Raw genomic sequence first — 17,610 nt, forward strand, 5'->3', positions numbered from 1 at the left:
CGTATTGCGTTCCACTTGCCTTCGCATTCAGCCCCATGTGAAAAAACAGTATGCTGAAATATCCCTGAAGTATACTATCTTGTACTTAAGAATACTTCAAGTATAATTCAAGTTTATATAAAGTATGCTTAGTATGCTATTTCTCACCTGGGTTATCTGTCGGTACACGCACAAGCCAGTGTTTAAAACCAGGGTGAAATAGATTCCGTCACTGAAAGACCATAAATAAAATAAAGACCATAAATATGAAGTCTTTCAATCCAGTTACCAGAAGGGTAAATGATTTATCACGCAGTCATTCCTTTAATTGGAAACACGTGTCGTATGTTCCGGGCATGGCGTGCCTTCTGGCCGAACGCCTGCGAATGAGCGACAGGGAGTCGGGTTCGATCCCCTGGGCCGCGTATCGACGGGCCCATGCCCCCTTCCCGCGGAGAGCCGGCAGGAAGCTCGATCGATCCTGCCGCGTCAAACGTCAGCGGCGGCCTTGGGCTCCCGGACACGCGCCTACCCGCCCCGCGTCCGCCGTGTGTTCTGGGCGCAGACGGGCGTTGGGTGCAAACGCCGCGGCGGAGACCATCTGACGTCTATGGTTCTGCAGTTCAGACCTCCGTGGGCCTGCATCTCCCATCCACCCAATCGAAGGTAGATGAAAAGCTAATATTTAGTCTTGCCCAACCAAACATGGTCCCACAGCGATGGTATCCCAGTTCCCCTTTGCTTAGAAAGTAAGCCTCCTTTCCTCTAATATTTATTAATTGATTTCCAAAAAAAAAAAAAAAAAACCCACAGCCCTGACTAGATTGTGTACTGAAATTCTTTTTTTTTTTTTCTTCTGGGAAGAGGATTAGCTGAATCCGGCTTGCCATCATTCTGACAGAAGTGTAATAAGAAGGGAGGAAAAAGGAATGGTTACTGTCACAGAGGAATGCGAGAGAAGGGAGGATTTGTTGCCTAGAAGGGAGAGAAAAAAGCTTGGTACTTATTTCCGGCCCTGATGGTATTGTGTTTCTGAAAAACATTTTGAGAAGTCTTGTTTTCTCTGGCCTGGGAAGACTAGTGTTTAATATTTATTGTGCTGGATCTGCCTGTGAAGCCTGGCTCACATGAAGCCCGGGAAGATTTACATCAACGCAATGCTTCCTCTCCGTCTTGCATCAGTTGCACGTGTTTCTCTAACGAATCGAGTGGGAGGAAATGCCGGGCGACATTTTTTTCCTTCATTTCCGAATTTAGAATTAGAACCGTTCCCGGAAAATGACTGTCATCTCGTTCCTGGCTCCTGGATAATTGCCACAGTATCGTGCGCAAGGTGTGCTCTTCTTATCGTTCTTTCAAAGGTCGCTGTCAAGAGTTTCTCATGTCTTCTGGCAATAAAACTCTGAAACTTGTCCTGGTTCAACACAGAAGATAGAGCCAGCGACTGGATGGGAATGTGAAGCACTGCACCATGGGTAACGCTCAGTGCTAGTCTGTCAAACCTAAGTTGGTTTTGCTATCTGATGAGCCTTTTCCAAGCTCCTATTTGGCAGCCATTGTGGCTCACAAGTGTCTGGTTGCTTCCTCGAAACTCTTGGGGACAAGACTCATTAAAACAATCATTTAAACACATGTTCATTACTTAAATCTCAAATGTATTAAGACACTGCTAGGCGGTCTCCATTTTCCTTTTTATTTTGGGCACAGAATTAATAGCCTTTGAATTGTGGCCATGTTTTATGCCAGTACCTTTTGAGCATGTGATGCAGGATGAGTTTATTCCTTTGAACAGCGTGTGTTCACATTAAAAGGTGTTGTTCTTGTTTTCTTTCATTTACTGCCACTTAATTCTCTGCCCATAATTTGTTCCTGTGGTTATGGTTTTGGAAAATACTGGAGGTCTGCGGAATAGGTTTATTAGGTCCGTTGCTTCGAATCCTCCTCTCTTGACACGGTTAATTTTTCACGCTCAACTGGATTGTGAAGATCATGCCAAAATGTCTGCATCATGGAACAACTACAGCTGTTGGACCTTAATTAAACAAACATTACCTACCTGAGCTGCTCTGGAGGGAAGGAACATCAAGCCTTCTTGTTTTTGCTTCTACTTGGTTTGGTGGTAGTCAAACGTTAGCTGATGAAAAGTAATTTGCTGGATATTCTTATGTGTGGGGCAAACCTGAGTTCCTCTGATTGACAGTAGGGAACCAGCTGGTATTGCTTCAGATAAGCAAATACATAATGTGTATGATTTGCATCAGAGGCCCATGAAATTCCATGTGGGTCCATGTGGGAAATGGGCTGGAAGTGGCATGACTCAAGTCCTAGCTCAGTCTCAAAGGAAATGGCTCCTCATCTGTGGCTTGTTGTGTCCATCTTTGTCAGCCAATGTGGGCAGAAGTATAAATCCTTTTAATTACAAATTGCATTCACGTAAACCTCGTGGCAATGGCGAATGAGAGATTCTTGCTCGCTTATAAGTTCTGCTTGTGATGTTGTGAAAGTGGATGGGAACATTTCAAAGCTTAATCTTTATGGTATATGCAAATTAAAAATAATAATTAAAAGATGTTTTGTCTTTTGATATTTTGTGTTTTGCTTCGGTTACTTAAAAAAAAAGCATTGCATGGTTAATTAATCCTGGGATTTAGAAGGAGGAAACTGATCCCCTGCCCACCTACTGAGTGACATTTTCATATCGTCCGTCGCACGAGCTGCCTCCTCTCATCCCAGAGCGAGGTTTTCAGGCCCAGCGGTGATCTCCCATTCCACTCTGAGAACGGGAACTTGACACGAATATCCACTTTCTCTTTTTTTTTTTTTGCCCAATACATTTTTTATGGGTTGTGTTCTTTCCGGTGTGTCAGTCTCGTGTCCCCATGTCATGTAAAGGCAGGGCAGAAGGCCTGCTGTTTTATTTTTAGTCCTCCTCTGGCCAATCGGATCTCTCTTAGTCCTCTTCTGGCCAATCGGATCTCTTTTAGCCCTCTTCTGGACAATCTGATCTCTTTAGTCCTCTTCTGGACAATCTGATCTCTTTTTGTCCTCTTCCGGCCAATCGGATTTCTTTTAGTCCTCTTCCGGCCAATTGGATTTTTAAAAATCCTCTTCTGGCCAGTGGTATTTCTTGTTGGGGGCATTGTATGTAGTTTGAACCCCTGAGATCTGCCACATTTTTCCTTGGCAGTCAGTTTCGGGGGAACAGCTTTGTCGGGCATTGGAGATGACACAAACTCCCTCTGATTCAGGGCGCATCTGGGATGTGCCGGTTCTGATCCGGCTGCATTCCTCCACCAGCGCTCCGGCCTGCTGGTGCACTGTGAATGGGGTTAGGCCGGTCCTCGGATGTGGAGTTCTTGGCTATCTATATTCATGGAGTGATTACAGTTTTTATCACTATGATTACTGTTTTTTTTTTTTTTTTTTTTTTTTCTTTCATAATTAAAATCCTCGCTAAGGAAAATGAAAATGAAAATTTCTGGAACTCAAAAATAGAAACTTATTTACTTAGCAGGCAATTGCTTTGGGAGACTCCTCCAATCTGTAATGCTAAAAATGTGCTGGTTGTGCTACATGGTTATCTTTCTTATTAAAATGCAGCTCCCAGCAAGTACTTATTAGCCCTTCTAAAACTCAAGTGACCCTGTTTTAATGTGTGTAATTTATAATCAGTCAATCAACATAATACATGCATTTGTGCATGAGTTAAGGTAATTCCCTGGTTTACCATTTACATGTGTGTGCAGAATAGTTAGTTCTGCATGTGTTTATAACACGCCAACAGATTGCAGCAATTCTCCATGTATCTAAATAATGATTTACAAGACGATATAAATCCACAAAACCAAGTCTGTGGACAATCCGCAGAGCCCCCTGCAATGCCTCTTTTGTCATACACGAGATCGTGCGAGATAGCTTCTCAGGATTACAGCGCGGAGCTGAAGGTTAGCGATCCGAAGCACACCTGTCAAGTAACCGAAATGGACTGGATCTGAAATATGAATGACGGAGAAGGCAGTGACACACTTTGGGGGCAGCTCCTTGACCTGAAGAATAATGGCCCTCGTTCTCCATGTTTGCGTTGGAGAACTTAAATGTGGAACATCAGCTTTCTCTGGAAAAAAATCCGCCTTTTACACTAAATCACTCGACGCTGTGAGGAGGAGTATTGCGCAAGACGTCTTCCTGCCGAGGAGACTGCAGAGCACCATAAAGCACAGTGAACGGGGCTCCATAAATCTGCGTGCATCTCAATGGAGCTCTCCTATTAAGAGAGGAAGGTGTGGGTCTGCGGAAAAGGCGCTTTAATTATGATGAGGCTGAAGGGCACAGATTCGGATGACAGCTTGATGGGATTAATTCCATTTGCCTGCATCGCTGAAAGGGGGACTTGATTGAGATGTTGGAAATGTAAAAAAAAAAAAAAAAAAAAATTTATAATATATACTCCAGGTGTCATTTGAAAGTTAATTTTCCCTGGCGAATGTAGAGACAAAAAATGAAAATCAGAAATGGATGAGGAAGAAGAGAAGGGAACGCTTTCTCACATGGCAAGTGCACAATGAATAAGTAGTCCTCCATGTTGCCTGTCTATAATCAGTGTCTATAAGTTGCATTTTGATTAGTCATAGGATAGGTCTATGGCTTGGGGGAGCGAATTGTCAGTGTGCATGGCTGGTTAGGAACTGGATATGTACTGAAGCAGTTCTCTGTGCCTCCCCAAGGGCAGAGCAACATTCTCCCAAGCAGGATGTGAACCCGCAACCTTTGGGAACAACCCAGATTTTGTAACTAGCGTGCTGTAATGCTTCTCCATCAAAATGGGAAAAGGAAAAAAAAAAAAATGTGTTGGAAATTTAAAACCCAGGGAATGTGTTCTTGGTTGGATGTAAAAGTATATGCCAAGTAAATCTTCCTACCAGGCTCACTAAACAGCTTGTTGGATTTTTTTCACTAGGTTTATATTCTGCAGATTCTTTTCTGCATAGCATCCGGGTCCTCATTTGCATCCGTCTCCTCTGCATGCATTCCCCGCGCCGGGCTCTTTGTCCGTTATTCCTCAGCGGACTCAGAGGTGAAGGTGCACTTGTGCTGCTTTTCTGGGTGACAGATGTTCCTCCCTTTTTTAATTGCCCCTCATGATGATAACCCCCCGCTGAAGCGTCTTTGAACAGCCTCAGAACGGGATGGGCTTCGTTAGGGGAGCCTCTTTTAATTGGGCACCCAATAGATGTGGACCCCTCGCTCTGGCCATTACTTATTAAGATGTCTATGATATGACTACATAATTCATTGGGCGTCTGCGACCTCCTTGGAAATGTATGTTTTATATGCAGGATGCAGTGCCAGAGGCCTCTAAAGAGCTTTGTGGATTCGCTCCCCGATTCTTATATTGCCCTTCATATTGAGTTAGCTGTGCATCCTCAAGGCCTTTTTAAATTACAACTGCTCTGTCCTCCGTAATGTGATTAGTACTATATTTCTGGGAACGTGGCCTTGATTATTTTGTGCAGTTTTATAGATTTTAATATATCCCCACCATCGCGCAAAGCTACGAACAGAAGCGTGTGAAACAACCGCTCTGTTCTAACCTGTTGTGTCTCAGCGACGCGGTGAACGGTGCGTTTCGGAACCTCCGCGGACCAGGGCGGTGATTCACGCTCGCGGTCTCTTCTGAAAGTGAATTAATTGAATATTTCCAGGTTTGTTATTGCCCTCGCCGAGCTGCCTGTTATCGTAAAGCGCAATTAAGCCGTACCTCCAATACCAACAAATCATAACAAACAATGCCCCCGTCCCGCGATGACAAAGACAGGCCCCTAATTAAGGCAGCGCTAAGCCAGCCTCATTAGCATGTAAATACTGCCTCTCTGCTTTCGGGCTGTCGGTGGAGCCGGATCATGGAGAAGGATGGCTTTCCATACAGTCTGCGGGGGTGTATGAGATACCTGGTTCAGAACCTCCAGCTGGGTTTACGGTTTCAGCAGTTGCCAATTGACTCTCGTGTCAGGCTGAGCCGCTCAGTCCTTCATTTGAAGACAAATCTCAGAGTCCCGCTGCGGTTAAAAAATCTGATAACGGTTTAGGAAAGATAGATAGCAGTTCGCCGATGACTGTGCCGGCTGCAGGCGGTGAAATGGGAGCGGATTGACTGCCGGCTCACGGCAGCCGGCGGGGCATCTCTCCCGGCTGCCCCTCGAGAGCCTCCGGCCTGCTCCGGCCCGTCGGCGTTTCAGCGGGCGGGGCCCCTCGCGTCCCCTCCGTAGCCCTGCCGAAAAAAAGGAGCGCCATTCAAACAGAGCTCCTTTATCTCGCACGTTCTAGGCCCTCGCATACACCCCAACACATTAATTAGAGATTAATGGCAATCAATAGGTGCCAAGGCTCATAGAAAAAAAAGCAGTATCGATCAGCCCAAATGTCAAGATGAAACAGTTTTCGTCCGTGCGCCAGAAGCGAGGGGGGGCCGGGAAGCAGGGGTTGAGTGGTGGGGGAGGGGTTTGTGAGGGGCACAGTGAAAACATGGAGATTGTGGTGAGGAGGCTTTCATTTCGTTCTGAAAAAATGTACATCCTGCACCCCCCTAATTGAACTATGCCACCCTATTTTTTTTTTTTTTTGCGGGCCTCTACATGCGGGTCAAATCACGCCTGTGGAGTACAGTGGGATTCGACTGTTGTCCTTGGCCAGGGCTGTGTGATCGAATTATGGCCCATGATTTTAAATGCATAATTTTTCAAGATGGTAATTATGATCACAGTGACCTATCAGTATTAGATAAGGACTTAATTATGATTTAGTGGTAATTTAATTTTCTTATATAGAAGGGATTACCATAACATTTAGCTGAAAAGCACATTAAGAGTCCTCAAAGTAATTAACAGTATTGAGAGGTGTGTGTTGCTTTCATGTATTACAAAGATGGCCATGTCCTCAAAGGTCTGTTTAGCTGCCCTCTTCTGTCTGCTGGAAAAGACTAGCAGGTTTTAATAGGTCAGAGGTCTTCTGAATGGTAGCTTATTTTATTATGGAAATAAATGTTAGTGCTTGCTCATGCACATCTTAATTTCATCTCCTCTCCCCATGTTGTGCTTTTTCACGTTTTTTTTTTTTTCGTTGTTGCCGAAGTTGGGTTTGATTAACACAGTATAAAACAAATATTCTAAAGAGCAAGAAAATTAACAAAACCCATTGTTAATAATAAATACAATGCTTGGGGCAGCTATTTGCCACTGTTCAGCAGAAATGTACCACTTTACATAATGAAGAACTAAAGTCCCGTTAACTCATCATGGAAATGCAATCAAAGCTGGATCGCCTTTCGCCCACAGTTCAAATATTTCTATCCACATGGTGTATCTGAGTCATCAGTACTACTTTACTGTATTATAACCTGCAAGTTGGTGAGCATTTCCTCTGGCACAGTCGAACCACTTCCATCTCAAATGGTCGACCTCAACAGGCGCAGAGGTGGAGCTGAAGGAATTAAAAGTCCATAACTGTCAGCGATGATGCTCATGATCACGGCTGTATTGCACAGGCATCTTGCCGTTGCTATGCACTGGAGATAAACATGCACTGCTCAGAGTATCATGAGAAAGCCCATGGCTTGAATAGTTTATGAAAGTTAATTGCAATCGGTACCAATTATCAGTGCTCTGCTCTTTTTGTAGCTGTAGCCTAGAGAGAGACTTGGGTGGATAATATTGTTAAAATACCATCCATTTGTACGGCTCGATATTTTCTGACATAATTCCGGTTAAGTACATTGCTGAACAGTACAGCAGGACCGTCCCCAGTTGGGAATCAAACCCACAACCTTTGAGTTACAAGCCCAGTGTTCTAACCATTATTCCACACTGTAAACCGAATGTTTAATCGTCCTGTGGGTTGTACAGATCATTGCCAAACCTGACTTCACGTGAAAAAGTGAAATTAAATAGCTTTAGGGGTAAGAGAGGAAATTAGACGTTAAAGAGACCATTGGTGATTGGTGCTTGGTGACACAGGAAACACAATGTGGTTTGCCAGTCTCGTAATCTGTGAAAAACAACTCTATTATGATCTTGTTTGACAGAATAACTCTGGTGCTTTGTCATCAGATATGTTCGATTTTTAATATTCAGCTGATAAAAATTTTAGCGGCGCGCTCCAGCTGAAATTAAATGCGTGAGCTACGATAATTGAGGTGAGCTTCAACAAAAAAGTCCCCTCTCTGGTGTGCACATTTGCCAATCGGACATACGTATACTCAGTGCTGTAATAAAATGTCTGCCTTTTAATTAATTTCTGGCCTCAATTTATTGTGTAGTATCAGAAGTGTGCTCAGTGAAGCTTTTCACGTTGACTCTGGTTATCCAATTAGCAGGAACGAGGATGCACTGAAATTACAGTTGGAATGCAGAGAAAACCAGTGGACATTATTTGTCCGACGTGACTGCTGACGCTGATCCTGTTTTCAGGAATATTACGCATTCTCTTGTGGATATAATGCGGTACTGTATAAACACTGGGTGATAGTTTGCATTAGGGTGTCTGACTGGGATTCGTTTTAAAGGAAGTGAGCGTTGTCTGCAGTTTGCGTGAAACGGCGGAAGGAGAGCAGCCTGGGCGTTTCCTCTCTCCTGACAGGCTGCGGATGTGGAGGCCGAGTCGTGTCGTTCATCACCCGCTCGGGACATTGATTTTTAGCAGCTGCGCTCCCTTTGGGGGGAAATTGGTTCCTCCGGAGCGGGTCGTCCTCCCGGACGTCATCGGGGCGCCTTTCTTCTGAGAGCAGCGGCAGCTCCGGCCGTCCCCTGCCGCGTAATTGAATTCGGCCCCTAATGGCCCCTCGCGCGCTGCGGCGACGGAAATGCCCCGCCGTCTTTATCGTTCTTTATCACCGCCATTACGGGGCCTCAAACGCGCCGCTCGCCGTTGCTCAGTGGGCTTTCCCGCTCGTCCGCGAGGCCATTTTGTTGACGGAGGGCAGAGCGGCAGGCCCCACAACCCCGCTGCTTCCGAAAGTACGGCGCGCCCCGACTGGCGCCTGAAGGAAAGGGGAGGGGTGTGCGCCGAATGCAGGCGGGCCGCGACGGCGAAAGAGCGCGATTTTGGGGGCTCCGTGTTGGACGTCCCGCGGTAGGGAAGTTATGCTGCGGCCAGGCTCGTGAGCCGCGGGGAGATGAGTCGTGAGAACCCAGTCACAGTTGAAAGTGCTCCGTCACGCCGTCCCCCGCCGTCCACTCGATCACTGTCCTTCCTCATGCCGTTAACGTTCTGGTCTGAAGAGGCTCTCAGGCTAATGGCGCTCTAGTCATCCGCATCGCTGTTTATGGCACTTTTTTCCCCTCTAAATGGCAGTCAGAGGCCATGGATGCTGCGGATAGAACCGCCAGGCGCGTCTGGAAGACGACATTCTCCTTACTTGAGACTGTGAGAGGAGAAAGAGCCCCGGCTCGGCCGTCACTATGGTTACATACATCCGAGAGTTTCCGCACTTTATTTTCAAATCACTTTAATGGGGCACTTTTCGGTTGGCTTTGTCGTGGCCTTTCTCTGCTTACGTGAGAATCAAAATAAATCAGAAAATTTACCCCAAATCCATCCACCAGAACATTGCCTATGAATGGCCTTTGTGCGATGCGTGATGTTTTTACATCTGGTCACATGACAGTTAAGATAGTTCAGCAGTTTTTTTGTGCTGATGCCTGGAGACCAACTGGCATGAATCATACATGGCGAGACCATCCGTGTTTATAACGGCCCCATTAGAGCCATCCGAACGATCGTACATCTTATTCCACAGTCCGCTTTTGCCTATTAAGCCATTCATTATGGAATGAAACAAAGATACCTGATAATTGTGGAACTGGGGAGTTTGATCAGATAACCCTAAATAACATGCTATTTCATCGTTGCCGATAGTGGGAGAGTGATTATTCCCACCTATTAGGATTTAATTACATTAGTGAGGCGGTAATTTGTTCTCATATTGCCTTTGGAATGGGTTTGTAAAGACCATCCTAGAGTCTGCACTGCAGTTTCTGGCATTTGACAATAATTTGGAATGGAGTAACCTACAGGCATTTTTGATTAGTTTGGCAATTGTTTTAAATGGAATTACCTGCATACATTTGTGATTAGTCTGCAAAATAATAATAATAATAATTCCCTTAGCCAAACATACTAAAAATGTGTTAATTGAGCCTCTGATAGTCAGCACATTTACTAATTAAGACTGCAAATGAGATTTTGCCACACGGATATGGCTTTGTAATGAGGAGAGAACCAAAGGAAATTACAGCACACTTGATAGCGACACTTGAAATAGACTGCCATTAATAGTACTGTGTTTAATTTAGATGGGCTGATAAAACAGGGAAATGTTCTAGCATCTGGCCTGGATCGACAGGATCAAACATGAAATTCCTACAATTTTTCAGCGTTTTATGCAAAATCAGTGTCAACATGCAGTTATAGTGTGGCAGAATTAATTTTTTCTGCACCCAAAAATGAGAGAACTTTTCTAGAACCGAAAGCCAAATACTACGCGCAGTATAGTTCATGACCTATCTGGGGAAGCACAGCATGGCTTTGATTATCATAAAAACTTTGAAGTACTTGAGTCTCTGTTATATTAGTGATGTTTTAATGAAAAGGAGGCGAGTTATTGTGCGTATTGGGAAATGTAGTTTCCTGTAAGTGAATGTCTGTTCTTGTGAAGAATGATCAGTATGGACCGGGAATGCGCTGAGTGCATCACAGACACATTCATATTACCTCCTCCGGCTCGTAATAGACAGGATCATTAATTTTAAGGGTGAGCTTTCCGCTAAATTGTCTCAGTGTTTGTTTGGCCTCTTTGACATTTCGCTGGCATTGTCACATGCGTTTCTCCTGTCGGCTACTGCCGGCCTTGGGAATGATGTCATATCGACGGGACACGGTGGTGCGGAATTCAGAGGAACTGCTGCCGTGGGCTTCACGATTAACAGATAAACCACGTTGTCACGTCAGCGCATTTTAACAGAGCTGGCCCTACGGTTTTGGTGGCCCAATGGGGTGACTGCTGTTCAATTTAAATGTGTTTTTTTTAAAACCCAGGTGTGGTTGTGGGCCTAAACGGCTGCATAGGGTGCTTATGCCAGCAGCCGCCTCTGTATGAATGCTCAGTTGTGATATTTTCAACAAGACACCGAGAGCTCTTGATTTTTTTTGTCTTTTTTTAACGAGATGTGAACCCGGGAGGACCGCTCTCAGACGGCGCTCTCAGCCCCGGCGCGGAGGCGTGCGGCTTCGCACGGAACCCTTTCTTCTCTCGAACGGCGGCCTCCCAGGGGGGGCGAGGGCGACGGTCGGACTTCGTCTGAGCGGATCCGAGCGTACGCGAGAGGCCCGGCTGTGCGCCGAGTCCCCCCCCCGGCGACACGGGAGGTCCACCGGCAGAGGGGCTGAAAAACCGACCAATTAGCGAGCGGCGCTTTTTTTTTTCGGTGGCAGGAGAAGGCGCTCTCCGCCTCCCTCTGCGAGCCGCGGTCTATCTCTGAGAGCCGGAGCTCGCCTTGGCGCCGCCGGCATCAGAAACGCGCCGCGAATCCGTATTACTCTTTCCCCCCTCGTTCTCTTTCTGAAAAGCTAACAGTAATCCCTTTAGGTTTGCCCCCGCAGAATCTAACCCGTGAAATAGAGTTTGACCAAGTGGATCAATACTGCCAGCCAGGTGAACTCAAAAGAATATTCTGTATCAGTGAGCCCTGTTAGTGGCTGCAGTGGCTGTTTTACCCAATCCCCCATGTCTTTAGAAGATCCGTTCAAACATGCCTTGACTTATTTAACAGCATGGTAGATCAGCCACCAGTAATTTCGATGGATACTTCTGGAAGCGCAGTCCCAAAGTTTCGTGACTGGTCTGTAAAAATAAATAAGCAGGGCACTTTTCCGGTGAGATGAGTGTATTTCTAAGGTGCTAGTGTTCGCCTCACAGAAGGCGCTCCAAGCGTGATTGTTTTGGGAAAGGACCAAACACGTCCCACCATTTTGAAAAGCCCTGCGGTGATGTGATGACATAATTGCCTCTGCTATACCTCGGCGAAGGTGCTGTTAGCCCAATCACCTGTAGCCTGCTTGCAAGGCTAACCCTTCTCTCTCCAACTGACACGCAGAAACCAAAAAGACAGCTAAAGGCACAAAGTGTCCTCAGCCTCTGGAACGAAGGCAGGCACCACCTCCAAGCACGTCAGCTGCTCTCTTGGCAACCGAGCTCGCAGGATCAATATCTGAAAGTGGTTTGTTTAGGGTGGGGCGGGGGGAAGCTGAAATGATAATTTTTCTTTTACTCAAAAGCTTTAATGAGGCGTTATGAGCCCTATTAATTTGAATCCTTCTCACTTGAAAATCTGATGGACTCTTGTCTTTGAGCAAATTTGCATTTAAATGACTTTGAGCTGGTGGCTGCTCTGCACAGCTGGAGCACACACACACACACACACACACACATCATCACAGTCTCCTGATGCGCACCAATCAATGCAGACCTGTTTTTCCTCTGCTTAGCTTTGAGGACTGTTTTTTAATCCTGAATCCTGTGCTCACATACGTGTGTGTGTGCGTGTGTGTGTTTGTGTGTGTGTGTGTGCATGTTTGTGTGTGTGTGTGCGTGTGTGTATGTGTTTGTGTACGTGTGTGTGTGCGTGTGTGCATGCGTGTGTGTGTGTACGTGTGTGTGTGTGTGTGTGTGCGCGCGTGCATTTGTGCGTGTGTGTGTGCGTGCGTGTGTATGTGTGTGCACGCAGTCACGCATGTGTGTTTGTCTTTTATTTGCCTGCATTTTCATTTGTCAGTTGCACATGAGCAAAGCTGATATTGACTGAACCGTTTAATGGGTGAAATCGAAGGGGAACAAGTTTCACTTTAAGTGAGTTCTCAGTGGTCGATGCTGTTGAGTTTGCAATGAGCTTGTTTAAAGTTTTCTTGATACATACTTTCCTGGCCAAAGATCTGGAGTCTCTCCACAAAGACAAACACGTCATGGTTGCTATCGCACCTGTTGGGTTGCTCAGGCAGGGCGCGTGGAACATGAGTTGTTAACGTTTGATGTCCCTGTCTCTTTGAAAGCGGTAACTTTTTAACCTCTTTAACCTGTTCTCTTTCAGTTGGGAAGACGTCTCTGATCACGAGGTTCATGTACGACAGCTTCGACAACACGTATCAGGTAGGCCCCGTGCTCCGGCTCCACGCTGTGCATGTCACTGTAACTCTTCATTTGCTGGCTATAAGACTGCCATTCTCTCATAATTGAATGCGCCATGCGTCTCTTTTATTCTGCAGTTATGAAAGCACTAAAAAAAAAAAACCTCCAGACAGAAATAGTTGACACGCACGTTATACTCATTGAACCCTCGCAGAACAGAAAGCTGCCGGGTTTGCGGAGCGGGTTTCAAACCTGCCTGTGTTTTATGTACTCATCTCTGAGGCGAAACGCGCTCTTCATCAAGCTGCTATGGCACGCCCTTCCAGCACTGATACGGAGGAAGGAAATGCGTTCTCCTTGCTTGTTTTCACCCTGTTGAATATCTGTTATGAGCTTGTCTCACTGCCTTGAATCATGATAGTACTTTAAGGTGCTTCGCGCTACCTCTCTGAAGCCGCCCATCTTTGTGAACTGCGCCGATGTCATATCTGCTTATCCTCGTATTAATTAATGTCTTATCTGCAGTAATGAGTCGGGAGAGTCCCCTTTGCTCAATATGGGACCCAGGCTCTCTCACTTCCATGACAGAGCAGGCATCTCAATGGTTTTCCATTAGATGGAGTTGATTGGGTTACAATAATGTCTAGTGTCTCGGGGTGGGTCTTTGCGCAAAATGGTATTTATACATATCAGAATTTAAAAAAATGTTTTTGCCTGAAAAAACTACTGTTGGCTCAGATTTTTTACACCTCATCTGAAATGGATGGCGTGTGTTTTGACTAAAGTTCTCGGTGTGGCAGCACGCTCTGGCAGTGGTCTTTACCCAACATGAGGTGTTCGAAGCAGCACTTCTGAAACGTTGACATTGACACGCCTCAGAAGACCCCCCCCCCCCGCAACCCCCACTTTTTGGTGTGTCTGGTCTTGATGACTCCTCCCCCCTCTCTGTATTCGGTGCCCTCAGCAGTTTTCCCCGTCTTTGTTGAATTTAGATTGGCTCCTCATCTCTGCGTATGATACGCGCGTTCGCGTTTCAGCAGAGACTGTGACGACTGTTCAAAAGGAGAGCGAGGAACGGTTTGGGATTGTATTCTCCCTATTATGTGTCAGGAACAAGGCCTTTCATTCTCGTCATTAGGTACAGCAAGAGAGCAAGGCAGCCTATTGTCAATACTACTGGGGCCTGTTGCTGGGCTCGTTGTTAATGAACCTTTGTCGTATTGAAATTCTTTCTGCTTTCTGTAGCAGGAAGGAGATTTATGCGCTGATTTAAAAAATTTGGTTATTGACAACGATGTAGTTCATTCAGCTGGTCTGCTTCTAGTGCACCAAAGATTTATCTTATAAATTAGCCATGTCCTGGATCGGCCTGGCAAAATTCCCAACATGACCACCTAATCACCACCTCCCTCTCACCCTCAGTTGAACTGCGGTGAGTGTTCTGGTGAAAAAATGGCTTCCAGGCTTCACCCAGGTACCAGTGTGGGTGAGACAGGTTTCTCACGGGATCATATGGCACTATATTTCGGCTATGTATCTATTATTATTATTTTAAAAAATAATAATTATGATGATGATTATTATTGGTGAAAATGATAATAATAATAATAATAATAATAATAATACATATACTTTGTGAGGGTTATTTTTGGAAATGGAGGAAGCATGCAAATTTAACAACACCATTTTCTTTTCTGAGGTGATCGAGCTGTCTTGTATTGTAATGATTTTACTATTAAGCATTGCAAAGAGCATCCCATTTCCTTGTGCTACTGCATTTCTAAGACACTGAATGGGATTCAGTCAACATTTGTCCTAAACTTTAATTAATTTTGAAAGTAAGAATTCTTTTTTTCTTTAAGTTTCTGCACTCAGTTTGGAAAACCCAGCAACTACAAAAACCCCAGTTATCAAGAAAAAGTGTAGCGCTTGCATCTACTGAAATGTTGATTGAATACAGAGCACCGTTTCACTGTTTTAACAATAAGATTTGGATTAACAAAGACGAAGCGTGGAATGAACTGTGTTATCGGATTATTTATGTGAGACCAGCGCTCAAAATGCATTCTGGGAATATGAGCTTGTAAAAATGCGCTCTTGACCAAAACCTCTCCTACAGCTTCTAATCTCCGTGAAAATAGCTGGGCTCTTATCTTAAGGGAAGTGAGGCTCTGTGATTACAGAGGCTGAAGGGGGGGGTGGGGGGGGGGGGGGGGGGGGGGGGTCTGGGGAGGTTGGTGCACCCTCTCCACCCACTAGGGAAGGGATTCAGCTGGGCCTAATTGAAGCACTCGCGTTAGCGCTAATGAATTCAGCTAGCACGGAGCTAAGAGCCGCTCGCGTGGAGAGTCGCACGCTTCCGGGGGTAAGTGCACCTCTTCAGCGGCCCTCAGACAGCCCGGGCCCCACGTAGCCGAGGACAGCTCTCCAGCCCCCCCCCCCCCCCCCCCAGTCTGGCTTCACGTGTGCGGCTCCAGACCACACGCATTCACGTGTTCATTAACCACTCCACACAGCACCTGGCAGACCCTGTCCAATGACAGCTTGCAGGAATGCAGACGCGGGCCGATAATCTGAAACGAGGCGGTTCGTTTGGCTCGTGAGCTACCCCCCCCCCCCGCCACCACCCCCCCCTTTTCCTACCCCCACCCCCTGAGTAAGGACACAAGGCTCAGCGGATTCCCTGTTGCAGGTGCGTCCCTGTTTTAAGAATTGCTCGTTGTATTTTTTGCAACAAAGACAGCACTTTGTAGCAGTGGCGTAGCCTGAAATATTCATGCGGTTGAGCCTGCGTGGAATTAGATGGGCCAGCACAGCCTACTGTACGTGGGCATTCACAACTGTTTGTGTTGGCTAAGCCAAGATACATGAGTAGGACAAGGATACTGTTTAGGCTGCCTGTGCCAGTGCTGTGTGCCTGTAGATCAGAGCGTAGACCAAACACCTCGGCGACGGCACGTTCATAACGTTCGCTCCGTCCCCCAGGGGGCGCAGTTTTAATTTCACCGCTTCCCTGTGGCTGATTTGGTGACGGGTAGTGCTGCAACTGATGGCCGGGACCTATTCAAGTTGGGCTCCCGAAACCTTTAAAGACTGTACACAGTAGCCGGTCAGCAGTGTTTGCAGCGCGCGGTTAAGGAGTGGGACACCGGCGCCACCTCTGGCCGGTCCAGTTGAGGCCTGGCACAGCGGAAGGTTCTGAACTTCCCGAAATGTCCGGGGTCGCGTTCATCCTCGGACGGGACGGCGAGCGAAGAGGTGAACGGACGACGGAAGCGGCGGCGGCGCCGAGCCGCGCGTCCTCGCCTCGCCGCCTCGCTTCCTGCGGAGCGGGATCGCACGTCCCTTCGAAGCGAAACGCGCGACGTGACAGTTAGTCATTAAATATTCGTTTGGCGGGGAGTGAGTCAGCTCGGTTGACGGCGGTTTATTTCGAGATGCGGGGATCTCCCGAGGTGGCCCGTGAGTTTCGAAAGGCGTTCCGAGATCATCCCTCTCCGAGCCGCCTCGGCACACAAGGTGATTTGAGAAAAGGAGGACGAATTACCCGGCTGAATAATGAATGGCACGGGTAAAACAAGCGAAGACAGAGAGACTGCTGTGGGCTGACTTTTACTGCCTGTCTAATCAGATACCTGAAGATCTGTTGTTATTCCTGCAGACTTGTTCCCGAAGACAGGGACAGTGACTATTCAAGAGTTATTCGAACGCAGGAGAAAAATTATGGCCTTAACCCTATGAGGCAATTGTGTAGGTAATGTTGTAGATGAGGAGTTATGGGCTCAACAGTCACATCGCTTTGTAGAAATGGGCTGTGGGCTTTAGCATACCACGCCCTCCCCGGAGATGCTAAGCGCAGCAGTGGTGAAAGTGCCGGGGGTTTTCTTCCATGTGCAAACAATCAGGATCGTTTACAACAGTCATTACCGTAATACAGACTGTTCAATGTGACGGGTTAACACCGACCCAGGATCAGTGCCCGGGGGAGAAAGCCTATCTCACAATTACTGGGGAGTGTCCGTGTTGGTGTGCGTGTGTGAGTATGTCTGTGTGTGTGTGTGTGTGTGTGTGTGTGTGTGTGTGAGTGTGTGTGCGTGTATGAGTATGTCTGCGTGTGTGTGTATGTGTGTGTGTGTGTGTGTGTGAGAGAGAGTATGTGTGCGTGTGTGTGTGTGTGAGAGAGAGAGAGAATGTGTGCGTGTGTGAGTATGTCTGCGTGTGTGTGGAAGTGTATTCCAGGGTGGGGTGGGGGGGGTTGTTAGAATCGTAGGGATTATGTCCTCGGAAGGATTCGGGAAGGGGTTCAGAATGAAGGGTGAAGGGGAAATATGGGAAAGGGATTAAGTAGAATCAGGATAAAGAGAGTGTGTGAGCACTGGAAAGGGTGCGACGGAGTAGAGGGACGATAGCCAGACTGGATTATTGTGTACTGTAGAGATACCCTCCGTCAGACATAC

The 17,610-nt window shown here is 46.6% G+C and overlaps 1 protein-coding gene across 3 annotated transcripts in view; it reads left to right on the forward strand.

Annotated features, from left to right (window-relative positions):
• The window catches only part of rab6ba (RAB6B, member RAS oncogene family a), a 69,704-nt gene that overhangs the window by 18,414 nt on the left and 33,680 nt on the right, over positions 1-17,610 (forward strand). For all 3 annotated transcript variants that reach the window (XM_035414111.1, XM_035414112.1, XM_035414113.1), the window contains exon 2: positions 13,116-13,174. In XM_035414111.1, coding sequence (XP_035270002.1) covers positions 13,116-13,174 — 59 coding nt within the window. The remainder of the gene's footprint in view (positions 1-13,115; positions 13,175-17,610) is intronic.

The sequence above is a fragment of the Anguilla anguilla genome, chromosome 4 (assembly GCF_013347855.1).
Source record: "Anguilla anguilla isolate fAngAng1 chromosome 4, fAngAng1.pri, whole genome shotgun sequence".
Lineage (NCBI taxonomy): Eukaryota > Metazoa > Chordata > Actinopteri > Anguilliformes > Anguillidae > Anguilla > Anguilla anguilla.